Source organism: Scardinius erythrophthalmus (assembly GCF_964197995.2).
Source record: "Scardinius erythrophthalmus genome assembly, chromosome: 3".
Lineage (NCBI taxonomy): Eukaryota > Metazoa > Chordata > Actinopteri > Cypriniformes > Leuciscidae > Scardinius > Scardinius erythrophthalmus.
In genome coordinates this window covers 46284600-46303083 of record NC_138223.1, presented here as the reverse complement: position 1 = coordinate 46303083, position 18484 = coordinate 46284600, and the positions used below count along the sequence as shown (strand labels likewise).

The 18484-nt window shown below is 49.1% G+C and overlaps 1 protein-coding gene across 1 annotated transcript in view; it reads right to left on the bottom strand.

The window, feature by feature from the left end:
* LOC308687925 (adhesion G protein-coupled receptor E3-like) overlaps positions 1-1535 on the bottom strand; it is a gene marked incomplete at both ends in the record, with an annotated part of 206293 nt that extends 204758 nt beyond the window's left edge. The window contains 2 exons of the mRNA XM_081360745.1: positions 1229-1360; positions 1472-1535. Coding sequence (XP_081216871.1) covers positions 1229-1360; positions 1472-1535 — 196 coding nt within the window. The remainder of the gene's footprint in view (positions 1-1228; positions 1361-1471) is intronic.
* Between the last annotated feature and the right edge of the window lie 16949 nt (positions 1536-18484).

The following is an 18484-nucleotide window of genomic DNA, read 5'->3' as shown; positions in this document are numbered from 1 at the left end:
AAAGCTAGCTACCCAAGCGGTGCTGAAAAAAGGAGGAAGCGGGAGGAAAGCAAAAAGTCCGAAAAAGTGCGCGGCGCGAAAGATAAACAACACGCAGTAACAGGAGGACTGGGAAATAGAGCAATTGATCCCCAGAGCAAGACTAAACGCGAAAATTTTAAGTTTCGAAGTTACCCAAGCGGCTCAAATAAAAGAAAAAAAGTGAAAAGACGCTGATAAGTTTTTGGGAACGCTGCCAAAGATGACAAACTTTTTTATGGCTACTGTTGGGGATACAGATCAGGAGCAACAACGTCCAACGCACAGAAAAATCGTGAAGCAAAGAGGACACGGAGATCGACAGACAAAACTGAGCAGTTTATGAATCATGATATTTAAAAAAATCTCAGCTCTCAGATTCTGTCAATTCTATTACGAAATTCAAACAATAAATACCGTTTTGCCGTTTTAATGTGACGTGACAGATTCCTATAGCGGCACGTGAACTGATCTAATTCTAAAAACTGCCTAATAGTAAATAAACACGAATTAACAATGTTGAAAGATACCGTATAACTTACTGAAATGTATATTCCTCATTCATAATATCGATCAATAAGTGTTTTTCAACCGCGGAAAGAGGTAAAACAGCTGGAGAACAATCGTCACATAACATTTACCTCAGGAAAGCCATTTAATTGGCTAGAAAAAAATATGTGGCTAAATATGTGTACTATATTACTTATTTTAACCTTAAATTATACCAGCTGATAGGGCTTTTTTTTTTTCTGGAGAAAAAGAAACGCCTGTCTTGTGAAACGTTACCTAATATTTATCCAAATTAGTCAATATTGAATCAAATCACAAGAATTGAATCAAAATGGTGAAATTTGCCAAGCAAAAAAAAAACAACAACAACAAAAAAACATAGCTTACCAGAAATTGTACCATGTAAACATTGTAACATGTTTCTGTATAGGAGTAAAGAAGTGTATGCAGGGTTTAAAGGGGACGTCTAACCTTTACTTCCCCGTATAGCTTTACCTGTCTATCCACCATTCAGTCAGTACATATTTTTTTCGTTCTCTTTTAAAGATTGGATGGGTAGGGGCCCATAGCCTACCTTCGCCTTGGGCCCCCGATTTGCTGAATCCGCCACTGACAATAACAGCAGTATTTTTCAAATTACGCAGGGTTTCTCCTCTGCTATTGACGCTTGCTGGTTGGTGCGAGATGCATTCTGGGATACCTGGCTGTCTCAAGTCTGCACAAGTCACCTCTCGATGCATCCTCGGTAAGGGGCGGATCAAGAACACATCCAGGGATTTGAACTGGACTTGGCTAGATGTGAACTTTGAATTGGGACAGTACTTGGGCACGACTGATGACGTTTCACAAGTCCACAAGAACACAAGTACAGACAAGAACACATATTGAGAAACGGCCAAGGACTGTTTCTGACTGAAGTGTGGAATATTCAGAGCTACTGTACAGTGAATGACAGCCAGACACTCCTGAGAACAATCTACAGGTTCTCTTACGAGAGGTTCTCTCATATTTGTGTAAGCTAGCTACTGGACAGCTGCTCTCTACTGGCGTCAGACAGCGAAGGGTGGTCCGGTTCTCACCGCTCCGCCGCTTCCTCTACTCACGAGTCTGGGAGAACCCATGCCAGTGTGGACGCCGAGCTTCTCCGCCTCCTCACTATGGCCGTCGAAAACCTGGGCCTCGATTGGTCCCCACCTGCGGCGCCCGCGCCAAACAGGCTCGACGGGTTCTTTTTGCCCAGCCGCCGCCAGTCACCAGCGTCTAGATCAGCGCCCTTTCTGCCGGAGCTTCACGCAGAGCTTTCTAAGTCGTGGGACGCTCCAGTTTCGGCCAGACTTCGCTCTCCAGCCTCAGCGACCCTCTCGCACGTGGACGGAGCCGCGGAGAAGGGATACATCAACATCCCTCCGGTCGAACAGGCGGTCGCAGCGCACCTTTGCCCCCCATCCGCGAGATGGCGTTCAAAGTCTGCCCTCCCGTCTAAGGCCTGCAGGACCACTTCAGCCTTTGTCAGCCGCGCCTTCTCCGCCGCTGGTCAAGCCGCTTCAGCCCTGCACACTATGGCGGTCCTTCAGATCTTCCAGGCGGACCTCCTTCGTTAGCTGGACGAAAAGCGCTCACACTCGCTTGTAAACACCCCCGTGCTAGAGACCGTGTCAGTGAGCACCGCTCAGCCGGTCGTCAGTATCAGCGAACCCCCGCTCCCCAGAGCGCGCTGCCGTCCTTTCGGGTCTCTTGCCCCGCGCAGAGCAGCGGGCGAGACCCGGAGGCCATTCGACCCCTAGCTATGAGTGCGGATGCATGGAAAGCTATTCCGGGCGTGTCGAATTGGGTACTGAGCACTATAATACAGGGCTACTCGCTTCAGTTCCGCCGCTGTCCTCCGCGCTTTCGAGCACGCGTCGAGACGAAGGTGAATGCAGAGGCAGCTCATCTGCTTCATGCAGAGATAGCGAATCTGTTGCAGAAAGGGGCTATAGAGAAAGTTCACCCTTCTTTAACCGAGGCAGGCTTTTACAGCCGTTATTTCCTCGTTCCCAAGAAGGACGGAGCGCTCAGACCTATATTAGATCTGAGATGTTTGAACAAAGCTCTCATGAGCCGGCCGTTCAAGAAGCTCACTACCAGACAAATTCTCGTGCATATTCGCCCGAGGGACTGGTTTATCTCTCTCGATCTGAAAGACGCATATTTTCAGATTCAGATTATACCCCGTCACAGGCCATTCTTGAGATTCGCCTTCGACGGTCAGGTATATCAATACACCGTCCTTCCGTTCGGTCTATCCCTGGCACCCCGTACATTTACGAAGTGCATGGATACGGCGCTCGCTCCCCTGAGATCACAGGGGATGCGAATTCTGAACTATCTGGACGATTGGCTCATTATAGCACAGTCAGAGGAAGAGCTCACTTCCCACAAGATGACGCTTCTCAGTCATTTAGAAAGCCTGGGTCTTTCGGTGAACTGGGCCAAGAGCACGCTATCCCCCAGCCAGTCAATATCCTTTCTGGGATTAGAACTGGACTCGGTGGCCATGACGGCCAGGCTGTTGACACAGCGCGCGCGCTGTATTCGACTCCTCGCCGCGTCTTTTCAAAAAGACAGGTGTTTTCCCCTGAGAACGTTTCAGAGGATGTTGGGCCATATGGCGTCAGCCGCAGCAGTTCTGCAGCTGGGTCTGCTACGAATGCGCCCGCTTCAATGCTGGCTGAATGCGAGAGCGCCCCGCAGAGCGTGGGTCTCAGGCTGTGCCCGAATCAGAGTGACTCAGGGCTGTGTTTCAGCCCTGCAGCCCTGGCTGGCAGCCGACTGGTACCAGCAGGGAGTGACGCTGGGAGCGATCTCTCACCGCAAACTCCGGTCTACGGCCACTGGTCAGACCAGGAGAAAAGCCTTCACATAAACTGCTTGGAGATGCTAGCGGTCGAGAAGGCGCTCAAACACTTTCTCCTGTATCTGCACGGGCACCACGTGCTAGTCCGTACGGACAACATGTCAGTGGTGTCTTATGTGAACCGTCAGGGCGGAACCAGATCCAGAACTCTGTGCGCTCTGACAGAGCGTCTTCTGATCTGGGCACAGGGACCGTTGCGCTCGCTGAGAGCCGCGCACGTGCCTGGTCGCCTGAACGACGGACCAGACAGGCTGTCCAGAGACAACGTTCCCCCCGGGGAATGGGCTCTACACAGCCAGACAGTACAAATGCTGTGGCGTCGCTTTGGCAAAGCAGAAGTCGACCTTTTTGCCACGAGCGAGAATGCTCAGTGCCAGAGGTTCTTCTCAAAAAGCGAGGACGCGCTGGCCCAAGTCTGGCCCAGCTGCCCGCTGTACGCGTTTCCCCCGATCTCGATGCTGCCGCAAGTGTTAGCAAAGATCAGGGAGGCACGCTCCGCGGTGCTCCTCATAGCCCCGCGCTGGGAGAACCAGTTTTGGTTCCCAGAGCTGACGGCGCTGTCAGATGCAGCCCCGTAGCCGATCCCGGTGAGGAGAGACCTTCTCTCTCAAGCCCGGGGCTCAATTCTACATCCCCACCCAGAGCATTGGTCTCTGCATGCGTGGGTAATCAACGGATATTCGTTGATCTGCCAGAAGGGGTAGTTAACACGATTGCGCAGTCTAGAGCCCCCTCGACGAGGCGGCTCTATGCGTCTAAATGGTCGGTGTTTAACGAATGGTGTACGGGTAAGGGCTTGAATGCTCAATCTTGTGGAGTTCCACAGGTCTTGAACTTCCTCCAAGAGCTTCTGGACGCGGGCAGGTCCCCTTCCACGCTCAAGGTTTACGTTGCGGCGATTGCTGCGCTCGCCGACTCGGTGCGCGGCCGCGCACTGGGAAGAAATGAGCTCATTACCCGCTTCCTATGAGGGGCCAGGAGGCTGAATCCTCCACGGCCGCCTTCAGTGCCCATTTGGGATTTGTCTTTGGTCCTAGAGGCCCTGAAAGCTCATCCCTTCGAACCCCTAGACTCGGCGGAGTTGAAATACCTGACGTTCAAAACCGTTTTTCTGTTAGCCCTGGCTTCAGTGAAACGCGTGGGTGACTTACACGCGCTGTCAGTGAGCGCTACGTGTCTTGAGTTTGGTCCTAATGACTCTTTAGTCATTCTCAAAACAAAGCACGGTTATGTCCCCAAAGTGTTGGGTACTCCGTTTAGAGCTCAAATTATTTCCCTGTCTGCCCTGCCGTCAGGCAGTGGGGATGACAGCAGTCTTCTTTGCCCTGTTAGGGCTCTAAGGCATTATGTCACACGCTCCGCCGCCTTCAGGCTTTCGGAGCAGCTCTTTGTTTCGTTCGGAGGGCGCACCAAGGGTTCCGCCGCCTCGAAACAGACGCTATCCAGATGGATAGTCGACGATATTGCTACTGCCTATGCGTCCAAAGACCTGCAATGCCCCTTGGGCATACGGGCTCATTCCACCAGAGGCATGGCCTCGTCGTGGGCATGGTCCAGAGGAATTTCCATTCAGGACATTTGTATGGCGGCAGGCTGGGCCTCCCCCTCTACATTTGTTAGGTTCTATAACCTGGAAGTTCCTGCCCTGCAGGCTAAACTTTTGTAAGTCTAGTTGTGTATATGCCCTGTTCATGTGTGCACAGGCCAGCCACTCGATTTAGCTCTCCTGGTTGAGCTGCACTGGGGAATGTCAGATATATACTAGACCGGCTGCGCCGTTCTTTCTTCCCTATCAGTGCTTATGAACGTGTGCTGGCTGCCCCGCTGGCCAACCGTTTTTTCCACTATGCTTCCCGGGCTCTGGGAATGTGATGTGGATGTAAGGCGCGCACGGCGTTGACAATAGGGTTCCCGTAGCGTAAGCTAGCTTATGCAAATACGAGAGAACCTCTCGTAAGAGAACGATACTAGGTTACTTGCGTAACCACGGTTCTCTCTAGAAGAGGGAACGAGTATTTGCGTTCCCTGCCGTGCTCACGCCTCGAGCTAATGTCGCTTCATTCGACAGAAACCAGAGATTTCAGCCTCCAAGCCCTCCTTATATAAGCTCTGACGCCGCCCATTATGGCGGGCTGTAACGCGCGAGGGCGCGACGTCACGCGGGGCTCACTGGTAGGCTTAAGCAGTTGCCGCGCGGCAGCCAATGAGCGCGCAGTATTGCCCGCTCTAGCTCTGCTGAGCTGCCTGCTGCACTGCGTTGACAATATATGAAAAATTTGGATAATTTTTGGCTTCAGTATCTCGAGAAAAGATGACTTTTCCGTAGCGTAAGCTAGCTTACGCAAATACTTGTTCCCTCTTCTAGAGAGAACCGTGGTTACGCAAGTAACCTAGTATCGTTTCATACATTTCTATAAATACATTTCCAGGACTTTTGAGGCAAATATTCATAACCAAACCCTGCATGAAATGTCTGTGAATACATGCATAATAATAATAAAAATCCATGTTCAAATTTACCACAGCATCTCTTAATTAAAAATGAATGATAACCCAGGCTCTTGACAATTGTTAAGTTACTTTTTCTTCAGCCATTTAAAAAGTTTTCAGAAAACATTTCTACATTGACTATCTTTCAGTTCAGAGATTCAGGTCAAATGATTGTGAAATAATGATTATGTTAAAACATAACCAACACCATCACTCAGGTACAGCAGCCAAACAAAATCTAAAGATTATGATTTAAGGGTCAAGAGCCCAACTAAAACAAACACTGATCACAATAATGGTGACTTACAATTACGGTTTTCTCCTTCAGTGATTCGGCTTGTTAACACCAGGTGTCTTCAATGTTGGCAATTCAATTTTTTTTTTTTTTTTTAAAGTTGTACATTTTACTCATTTTAAATGGTTAACTTTTAAGGAATTAATTTGATTAATTATTACTCAATTCTAATTTGTTAAATTTAATTAATAATATTGCTTGTAATCTGTTGCCACAATTTTATTGATTAGATATAGCGTATTCATTTTTACAGTGCATTACACTAACCTTCAAGTAACATTTTGGACATTTGATAAAAGGACATTTTTCACATTCCCAGAACCAACACTGAATATTTGGAGAACGTTCTTGTAACTAAACTCTGTTTGCTGGAAAGCTTTGTGGTTTATTATAAAATAAACATTTATTTAAATAACGCTGAGCAAGACATAAAATAATGACCCTGAGAAATCACTGTATGGATTAACAAATCAACTGGAGAGAACAATATGTTGCTACTGTATTTTCTACAGTAAAGTACTGGCAACAACAGCTGACGTTTTTATTTAATTATAGTGGTGCAGTAAATATTTCATTCTTCTGACACACACACACACATATCTATCCAATGATACAGAGCGGCGTTTCCTAAAAGCATCGTAAGCCTAAATTGATCATAGACATTGTGTCAGTTGTCCTACAATCAACTTAAGCTTATGATACGTTCCAAAAAATAAGCCAATAGAGACACAGTGTGTAACATTACCAGGTGAGATGGTCACTGGTGTGACAGTTGTAGAGCTGGTGTTAATGCTGCCAGTGTCTGAAAGTTTGGATGAATAGTGATTAATGAACAGAGACACAAATATCATGAATGTGTAGAAAGAGCTCATGTGAATATAATTACCTGCACAGTATGCAAGACTGTAACCTGAAGAACACACAGTTGGTCTAACCAGCTCATAGACATAATAATTGCCTGGACAGGCTTTGATTTTAATGGGAAAAGACCCGAACAAGCAGCAGTAACTCGCAGCGTTACCGACCCAGTGACCGCAGACTTCTCGAGTGACGACTCCATCTGTTACTGTTGGGTGTCCACCACGTATCCACAGTGGGGCATTAGTGCCACAGCTGTACTGAGCAACACATGTGTCTGGGATATGAGCACTCACACCATTATTGAAGAGACGATACCAGCCGCTCCAGGAGACATTCCTGTCACAGTTTATAACTGAAGCATGTGTATTACTGATGGATCTCCATGAATTGTCCAGCTCAGTGTAGTTGTAGCAGGGGTCTGAGAGATTAGCTGTAATGAAAATATATTAAGAAATAACACATTTCTGAAAAACATATTTTATTACAAAATGTGGTTACAAAAGTGCAGCTTTTTCTTCTTCTTCATTTGCAAATTCAGAGTGATTCATTTCGATCCACAATATGTTTTCAAATGCATTTATAGGATTATTTAAACATCAATGTGTCTTAAAAAAATATATATTTTAAATTGGAAGTAAACACGTTACATACCAGTGTAATCATGTACATATTATTATTATTATTACTATTTTTTAAGATTTTATTTCCAGTTTCTTGGTCTAAAAATGATAATTTCAAAATTACCATTGCCAGGTTTTCAGCGGGAATCCTGGGTCATAAACTAATATTACAATAAATGATATAATTATAAAATATAACTAATATTATAAATTAGCATTGCCAGGTTTTCAGTGGGAATCCATAAACTAATATTAAACTAACAATCTGACATTCAGTTTCCTCAATATTTCATATGCAAATAATGAAAAAAACGGCAGTATTTTACAGTAAATAAGTGAGTTTCTCCGCAACGTGTGAAGTGTTTTATTCCAGTAGTGTCCTCAGCAACACTGTATCAGTGGTTTGATCGGGTCTGACTCTAAACTAGCACTATTGAGAGAGAGACAGAGATCTGTCGTTCACTCAGTGACAGTCAGTGTTTGTACTGAGAAGAGATCAGACACGAGGCGCTCAGAAAAGTGTCCACTAAAGCTCAGGATGGACAGATTCGACACATGCGCACTCCGACTGCACCAGTCCTATAGAGGGCAGTGTAGTCGTGACTCGTGTCAGCTACAGGACCTCTGCTCTGAAGGACAAAGAAGAAGAAAAGCTTTGTGTTCCACTTCTGAAGATACACAACCTCAAAGCGACTGCTCATGTTCCACTGTGTGTGTGTGTGTGTGTGTGTGTGTGTGTGTGTGTGTGTGCTCACATATACTTTCTTTTTGTGGTATAGAAGTACATTGATGACCAAACCAGTTTAGTGGTGGTATATCAGGACACACCTTTCCCAATGCCCTACAGTGATGATAAAACTATCAACAATTTTGTTTTAATGCAGATCACAAATCTGACTTCAAATGTTCTATACACACAACAGAACAGAAAATATGACCATATGATATTTGGGTGGTACACAAGGACATTCCCGCTCATCCTAAAATGTTCTATGACCTAATTGTGATTTTTGGGGCCCGACCTGATTATGAGGACACTCATTTTACAATACACTAAATATGTCATTTCAGTGGATTACTGGGACCAATGTGTTTTACTGGCACATGACCACACACAACACACAAACGTGACCAAGACTAAGGTGATTTAAGAGTACTGGATCTTAAACACCATACACAACTGCACAATCCAACATTATAAGGATGAGTGTGTTTAATGGTACATGCCCACACACACACTCAAACCTGACAACACAGTGCCAAGACTAAGGTGATTAAAGAGTACCGGATCTCCAATACAATACATAAAAGAACTGACAACATTACAGGGACAGAAGTGTTTTAGAAGTGCTTTAATTATGACTTCAATAATATCATCATAAACATTGAGTTTTTCAGTTTTACCATGTAATACCATCATGTCATGCCATTTTAAGGGGAAAGTGACATCCACAAACTTAAAAACATGGTCAATAAAACTTGCACAACTGTGTGATCTTTCAGAAAGCATACAGTATCATTACTGTTTTGACATATAAGCAGATGAACCATTCAAAACTTGAAAACAGGCACAATTTAAAGATGTCATTAAACAGGCTTTGAAATGTGTAAAATGAACTCACTCAACATCCAATAAATGCTGCACTATGTAGAGAAACCGACATATAAGGGACGGTTTACCTAAAAAGAAAATTATGTTATTTCCAGAAAATGTAAACAGAATTGTCAAGTTTCAAAGCAGAATTACAGAGATAACGGGAAAAGTGTTCAACAAAGTTTGTTTGGGCTGTACATCAGCTCTAGAAGAGTATAGTGTCATTATAATTCAACCACAATTGCAAGTACATGAGCTCTCATGTGTTTAGATATTACTAAAGTATGTATTCTTCTGTACAGAGAATGAGAGTGAGGCAGAAATTAAAAACCCACGGATCACAACACACATCACTGCAGATGAGTAGCTGAGGATCTCTTCAGCTTGCTTATGCGCAAAATACAAATTGAAAATTAAAGTAACAGTCATCTTCATTAGAGGTAGTGAGAATAAATGATTTTACCAGTGCTGATGCTACTCTCTCTCCTATTGATCTTAAAATTAGCTGATGATACATAAAAAGATGCTCATAGCGGTAGCTTTCAATGATGTGAACACCGTTAAATCTGTTATAGTGCGGGAATTGAAGATCGGATTTATATCCGTTTTGTGAAGACACATAGCCTGGTTAAAACCAGACCATTCTCAGTAGTAACTGAGTTATGGTCTGGCAAAGCTTAATTAATAACTCATTTCCAAAGGGGCGTCACCAACGGACGTCGCTCAAATGCCTCTGGGCGCAATTGGATAGACCTAAAACCAATCAGAGCGATCGTCATTGTGTAAAGCCATATGCTGCGTCCCAATTTGCCTAAGTTACAGTACGCCATAAAAGTATGTACTCTTTTTATGAAGAAAAGGTATTTACTTTTGAATGTGTAGCAAAAAAGTAGGCAAGCTTTGGGACATACAACTTTATCATCTTTATCGGACGGATCTGTCGCGTGCATCCCGTCACGTAAACTTCCCTGTCAATCATCTTGTCACAGTTAAAATCCTCTATTAAATATAATTTAATTTCCTACCGTTTTGGAGAGAAATGTAGTAGCACGTTCATCTGCCAGTGGGTCTTTCATGGAGACTGTCCTCATGTGTTTGCAATTTGAATATAATAATGCATTTAAAAGTTGATGCGCTTCACCAACGGACGTCGCTCAAATGCCTCTGGGCGCAATTGGATAGACCTAAAACCAATCAGAGCGATCGTCATCGTGTAAAGCCCGCCCCAACGTATGTGATTGGTGCCTCGATTTGGACGGATTAGAAATCGGCTTGAATGGGCTCTTTGCCAGACTACTTGCAGAGCAAATCTAAATTTGCCGGAAGTTTGTCTGGGTTTTCCCAGGCTAGAAGACACATTTATGTGGCCAAGTGTAAATGGAATTGTTTTGACAATGAAATGACCAGGTGTAAAACAGCCCCAAAGATGATGTGAAAAAGTTCTTACTAGACTAGCATTTTCTAAAATGATGCCATGCTCTTTTTATTACCATCTCAACACAGTCTTGATCCTCCAATGATGATTGTTCCTTCTCAGGGCTCACCTGAAAGCAAGGTAAAGAAAGAAAAAATAAACATTCTAGTACAGACAAAGGATTCAGAGATTCTCCAAATTAACATTGACTGATCACTGTCAAAAAACATCAAATTAAAACAATTTCACATTATCAATGATATACTTGAGCAAAAGAAGGCTGATGATGCCCAAACAAATTCAGGTATGATGGTACATTTCAAACCACTCAGTATTAATAGTGATCAAATTAACGAGATGAATAGTGACTTTAGATTTAAAACAGGGTGACATAAGTTGTAATAATGTATATAGTTAAAACCCTATGTAGCATATATGGGCTGTGAATCATTCGTTCGTTCGTTCGTTCGTTCGTTTTGAATTAACAAATTCGGACTCTCTGTGTTTTCTAAGCACATTTCCTCCCAAAACGTTCTTTGCTAAGCTTACTAAATCTTGTAACCTCCTGACTCCCAAAATACAAATCATACGCCGGCTCCAGAGAGACTGGAGCAAATGGACTTTTACGACACTTAATAGCACCCTAGACACACCGCAGAACAACGTTCTGCATTCCAAACCCCCTTTTTCTCTCTGCACCAAAGAGATAACGAAACTTTCTAGAGTCATCCCATACACACACACACACACACACACACACACACACACACACACACACACACACACACACACCTTTGTAGTAGAACTTAGGAATATCCTTTAATATATGTACAATTCCATTATGCATGTGTGATTAGTTTTGCTTTATAATAGAGGTGTAGTTCTCTTACGAGAGGTTCTCTCGTATTGCGTAGTTAGCTTACGCTACGGGAAAGCCTTTCTTTCTCGAGATACTGAAGCCAAAAATTATCCTTAATTTTTATAATCTTGTCAACGCAGTGCGGCAGCCTGCAGACCTAGGGCAAGCTAACTAGCGTGCCCATTGGCTGCCCTGCGGCAACTGCAGCAGCCTACCGCTGAGCCCTTGGCGTGACGTCACGACCAATGAGCGCGCTTGGCGCGCTTAATGCGTCACAGCCCGCGAAAAGGGGTGTGGCTTAGCGTATATAAACAGGGCTCGGAGGCTGCTTCTCTGATTTCTGTCTTTTCAGCGAAGCTCTTCGCATCGCTGCTCTCTGAGGAAGCCGCCGTCGAAACAAGCGACCAGCACGCCGAGGATCTCAGCCTGAGGACGCCGGCCGCCTTCGCCGCCTTCAGCTTTCCCTGCCTGCTTCGCTATCCGGCGATCATATCCTTTACTGCTCTGTTTTGTATGTGTTTGTGTGTTCGCCCCGCGACACACTTTTGCATCTAAAAGAGCGCGAGGCGTTGTTGCAAATGCCTCGCTCATCCTGTGGCTCGTGCAGAGCCCCGCTCAGCGATGGAGACCGCCACGTGGTTTGCGCTCTCTGCCTGGGCTTCGACCACGCAGCCCGCGCCCTCTCCTCGGGCGGCTGCGAACAGTGTGAGGACTTGCCGATGTCGACCCTGCGGGCTCGACTCGCCATGTTTGACGATCCTCCACCTTCCCCGGCTGCCTCTTCAGGGCCGCGTAAGAAGAAACGCCGCTCTCAAAGGCCTCCAGAGCCGGTGGTTATAGCTGAGCGCTCGCCGGAGCCCCTCCCGCGAGCCTCGCTTTCTCCTTCTCCCCCGCCCTTCACCGACGCGCAGCGGCCGGCTACTGCCCGCACTGCCGTCGCCTCAGGGGATGAAGCAGATGACGCCGCTGACAGCTGCTCTCTGCTTGCTTCGGACAGCGAGGAGTGGTCGGGCTCTCACCGCTCCGCCTCCTCGACTCCTGAGTCTGGCAGGTCCCGCTCCAGTGTCGACGCGGAGCTTATCCGCCTCCTCACCAAAGCGGTCGACCGACTGGGGTTGGACTGGTCCCCACCCAAGGAGCCCGCGCCTAACCGACTCGACGGGTGTTTTCTGCCTAGCCGCCGCCAAGCGCCAGCCTCTAGGTCAGCACCCTTCCTGCCTGAGCTCCACCAGGAGCTGTCGAAGTCGTGGAACGCGCCCTTCTCCGCTAGACTCCGCTCGTCTGTCTCCTCGGCTCTCTCCCAGGTGGACGGGGCCGCCGAGAAAGGCTATACCGGCATCCCTTCCGTTGAGGAAGCGGTGGCAACGCACCTTTGCCCGCCGTCTGCTAGATGGCGCTCAAAGTCTGCCCTGCCGTCTAAAGCCTGCAGGACCACATCAGCTCTCGCCGGCCGTGCATTCGCCGCCTCCGGCCAAGCTGCTTCTGCCCTGCACTCGATGGCTGTTCTTCAGATCCTGCAAGCCGACCTCCTCCGCGAATTGGACGAGAAGGGCTCGGATCATACAGCCTTAACAGATCTGCGCAGCGCGACGGACCTTTCGCTCCGTGCTACTAAGACCGCTGCACAAGCCATCGGCAGATCTATGGCCGCGCTCACCGTCATCGACAGACACTTATGGTTGACGCTGGCGGATATGAGTGAGTCAGAACGCGCTGTCTTCCTCAACGCCCCGCTCTCGCCCACCGGCCTCTTCGGCCCTGCGGTCAGCGGGATTGTGGACCGCTTCTCTGAAGTGCAGAAGGCGTCGCAGGCTATGAATCTCTTCCTGCCTCGCCGCTCGAGCCCAGCCGCAGGCCGCTCTCAAGCTCAGCCTCCTGCGCGCAGCTCCACACAGCGCTCGTCTCGGCCACCAACCACTTCGCAGCGACGCCAGGGCGGCCGCCCTAGGTCGCGCTCGACCAGCCGTCACAGACCGCCGCCCCCCCGGGGTCCGCGTCCCAAGATAACGCTGAAGTCTGAGCCCGCGAAGTCCTCCTAGCACCCGCAGGGAGGAAGAGATGGCTGAGTCCCGCTGCGGCCGGACCGCCATCAAAACGCCCAGCTCTGTCAGTCCCCTCAGTGCAGGCTACTGCAGCAGCTTACACCGCAGCCAACGAGCCAGTAATACCACTCGCTCGCCTGCACACAAACGCCGTTTTTACGGCGGCCCAAATAAATCTCAGAAAGAGTGTAAATTCGGGCTTTCCGGCTCCGGCCGAAGGTGTTGTAAGTGTAGAAAATGTGCCCACTCCCACGTGCTCACTGCTTCACACAAACACGATCCCCATGGTAACGCGTTCAGAGCGCTCTCTCATAAAGCGGTCACACGCCGCTCGAGTAATAAGTGTAGTAAATGTGCCCACAACTCTGTGCTCACATCTACCTGTAACTCGCTCTGCCACTTGGTTACCCCGGGCAACAGCGGCTCAAGCCGAGGGTGTTATAAGTGTAGAAAATGTGCCCACTCCCATGTGCTCACTGCTTCACACAAACAGGGTCCCCATGGTAACGCGTACAGAGCGCTCTCTCATAAAGCGGTCGCAAGCCGCTCGAGTATTAAATGTAGGAAATGTGCCCACAACCTGGTGCTCACACCTACCCGCTGCTCGCTCTGCCAGCCAGTTACCTTGGGTCACGGATCCTCTAAAGCTCCCAAACACTGGCCGTGTCATAAGTGTAAACCCTGCGCCCGCTCACGAGCACGCGCACTCACTTGTAGACATGATAATCCCCACGCCTCTCTCGCGCCTGGGTTGTTTGACAGCAAATCACGCTCCATCCGATGGGACCGAGCTACTGAACGCTGTACAGTCGGCCAATACTGTTTACCAGCCCCCGTGTTCGAGCACCAGCGGCGCGCGCGCCGCGCCTTTCTCTCTGATACAGGCTCCCCATCCCGCGCAGCGCGGCGATCTGAGCCCAGAGACCATTCGACCCCTAGCTATGCATGCGGAAGCATGGGAAGCGATTCAGGGCGCGTCAGAATGGGTGCTGAAAACTATAAAACACGGCTATTCGCTTCAATTCGCTCGTCGCCCTCCGCGCTATACAGCACAGACGGAGACGAGAGTGAGTTCAGAAGCGGCGCACTTGCTTCAAGCAGAAATAGCGAAGCTGCTGCGCAAAGGGGCTATAGAACAGGTTCATCCTTCTTTGAGCGAGTCGGGCTTTTACAGCCGCTACTTCCTCGTGCCCAAGAAGGACGGAGCGTTCAGACCTATTTTAGATCTGAGACATCTGAACAAAGCCCTCATGAGACGGCCGTTCAAGATGATCACAACCAGAAAAATCCTCGCGCAGATTCGCCCAGGAGACTGGTTTATCTCTCTCGATCTAAAAGACGCATACTTTCAGATCCAGATAACTCCCCGTCACAGGCCATTCTTGAGATTCGCCTTCGAGGGTCGAGTATTTCAGTACACAGTCCTGCCGTTCGGCCTGTCTTTGGCACCCCGTACATTTACGAAATGCATGGACACGGCCCTCGCTCCCCTGAGGAAACAGGGAATGCGAATACTGAATTATCTGGACGATTGGCTTATTCTAGCGCAGTCAGAGACGGAACTTGTGTCTCACAGAACAGCGCTTCTCAGCCATCTGGAGGAGCTGGGTCTCTCGGTCAACTGGACCAAGAGCTCGCTATCACCCCGTCAGTCAATTTCCTTTCTTGGAATAGAACTGGACTCGGTGGCTATGACGGCCAGACTGTCGGAGCAGCGCGCGCGCCGCATCCGCCTTCTCGCCGCATCCCTCCAAATAGGCAGCCGGGTTCCGCTGAGGACATTCCAGCGTATCCTGGGGCATATGGCCTCAGCTGCAGCAGTGCTCCAGCTGGGTTTACTGCGCATGCGCCCGCTCCAACGCTGGCTGAAAATGCGCGTGCCCCACCGAGCCTGGGCGGCCGGCGGCTTGCGAGTCAGAGTGAATCAGGGATGCATTTCAGCCCTGCAGCCCTGGCTGGCAGCCGAATGGTATCACACAGGAGTGACTATGGGAGTGATTTCACACCGGAAAGTTGTCTCGACAGACGCTTCCAACCTAGGTTGGGGAGCGCTCTTCGAAGGCAGACCGGTCTATGGCCGCTGGTCAGACCAGGAGAATCTCCTACACATAAACTGTCTAGAGATGCTCGCGGTCGAGAAAGCGCTCAAACACTTCCTCCCATTCCTCCACGGTCACCATGTTCTAGTCCGTACGGACAATACATCGGTAGTGGCCTACGTGAATCACCAGGGCGGTGTCAGATCAAAGATGCTCTGCACCCTGGCGGAACGCCTCCTCGTGTGGGCTCAGCACTCTCTGCGCTCGCTGAGAGCCGCGCATGTGCCTGGCCACCTGAACGAGGGCCCCGACAGACTGTCCAGGGACAACGTTCCCCCTGGGGAGTGGTCTCTACACCCCCAAACAGTCCAGTCACTGTGGCGACGGTTCGGCAGAGCGAAAGTCGACCTTTTTGCGTCAAAAGACAACGCTCACTGCCCAGAGTTCTTCTCGAAGAACGAGGACGCGCTGGCCCAGATCTGGCCCAGCGGCCCGTTGTACGCTTTTCCCCCGGTCTCTCTGCTGCCTCAGGTCATCGAGAGAATCAGGGAAGCGCGCCACTCAGTGCTCCTCATAGCCCCATGCTGGGAGAACCAAGCTTGGTTCCCGGATCTAATACAGCTGGCAGACTCAGCCCCCTGGCCGATACCGGTGAGGAGAGACCTCCTCTCTCAAGCACGCGGATCGATATGGCATCCCCATCCAGAGCGCTGGTCTCTGCATGCGTGGAGCCTCAACGATTACACGCTAATCTGCCAGACGGGGTCATGAACACGATCATACAATCTAGAGCCCCCTCTACGAGGCGGCTCTACATGTCGAAATGGTCAGTGTTTAACACATGGTGCACTGCTAAGGGGCTCGATCCACAGACATGTGGGGTATCGCGAGTACTGTGTTTCCTTCAAGAGCTACTGGACGCGGGCAGGTCCCCCTCCACGCTCAAAGTCTATGTTGCGGCCATTTCAGCGCTCTCGGTTTCTGAGCAGGGCCGCGCATTAGGAAGGAACGAGCTCGTCATCCGCTTCCTTAGGGGAGCCAGGAGGATGAACCCCCCGCGACCCCCCTCGGTTCCTATGTGGGATCTCTCTCTGGTCTTGGAGGCCCTGAGAGCGCATCCCTTCGAACCCTTGGAAACTGTGGATATGAAATACCTCACGCTCAAAACCGTTTTTCTGATAGCACTGTCGTCAGTCAAACGAGTGGGAGACCTTCACGCGTTATCTGTTAACGCCGCGTGCCTCGAGTTCGGACCTAATGACTCCAAAGTCATTCTCAGACCGAGGCATGGGTACGTTCCAAAAATTTTGGGCACTCCCTTCAGAGCACAGGTCATTTCCCTCTCAGCCCTGCCGATGCACGGCAGCGAGGCCGATAGTAATCTCCTCTGCCCGGTCAGGGCGTTGAGAAACTACATTTCACGGTCCGCCGCTTTCAGGCGCTCGGATCAGCTCTTTGTTTCGTTTGGTGGGCGCACCAAGGGTCTCGCCGCCTCGAAACACAGCCTGTCCAGATGGATAGTGGACGCTATTGCTGCTGCTTATGCGTCTAAAGACCTGCAGTGCCCATTGGGCGTTCGAGCTCATTCCACTAGAGGCATGGCCTCGTCGTGGGCATGGTCCAGCGGGATTCCCATTCATGACATTTGTGCAGCGGCAGGCTGGGCCTCCCCCTCCACGTTTGTTAGGTTTTACAACCTGGATGTTCCCGCCTTGCAGGCGAAAGTCTTATCAGTCTAAGTCTCGCGTATGCCAGCCCACTATCTGTGCGCGGGCTACGTTGTGTGATTTAGCTCTACTGGTTGAGCTGCACTATACAGGGAATTGGCAGTTAGGACCGGCCGTGCCGCTCCTAACCCCCTAGTGTGTGCTTATGTACGGCGCTAGCCCTCTTCGGGCTGCCCGGCTCTCCGCTATCACGTTCCCCGGGCTCTCCCTGGGACTCATTCAGTGGATGCTGGGCGCGCACGGCGTTGACAAGGGCGTTCCCGTAGCGTAAGCTAACTACGCAATACGAGAGAACCTCTCGTAAGAGAACGTTTCGGTTACTCACGTAACCTCTGTTCTCTCTAGAAGAGGGAACGAGTATTGCGTAGCCCGCCGTGCTCGCGCCACGAGCTCATTTCGCTTCATGCGACAGAAACCAGAGAAGCAGCCTCCGAGCCCTGTTTATATACGCTAAGCCACACCCCTTTTCGCGGGCTGTGACGCATTAAGCGCGCCAAGCGCGCTCATTGGTCGTGACGTCACGCCAAGGGCTCAGCGGTAGGCTGCTGCAGTTGCCGCAGGGCAGCCAATGGGCACGCTAGTTAGCTTGCCCTAGGTCTGCAGGCTGCCGCACTGCGTTGACAAGATTATAAAAATTAAGGATAATTTTTGGCTTCAGTATCTCGAGAAAGAAAGGCTTTCCCGTAGCGTAAGCTAACTACGCAATACTCGTTCCCTCTTCTAGAGAGAACAGAGGTTACGTGAGTAACCGAAACGTTTTCTGGTGTGTTACTTCGAATCTTAAGTGTATTTCTAAAGAATGAATCCCTAACAGGATCACATTCCTGTAACATTACCTCTGCTAGGTCGTAAAAGTTTATGACCCCCCCACAGGAATTTCAAGGGGAACACAACTCTCACTTGAATTCTGACAAAGAAAGAGGAATAAACCCTGCAATCATACTAGGCCCTTTTTAGGGGGGCTTCAGCCCCTAAACTTCTGCCCAGCCCCCCTAAAAAATAGTTGATTAATACATTTTTGATCGCTGACTTCCCCTTCTAAAAAACTCATTTGAAACGGCAGCAAGCTGCGTCAAGTTCCGGCTCCTCCCCTTATCTGAGTCTGCTTGGATTTAGTGC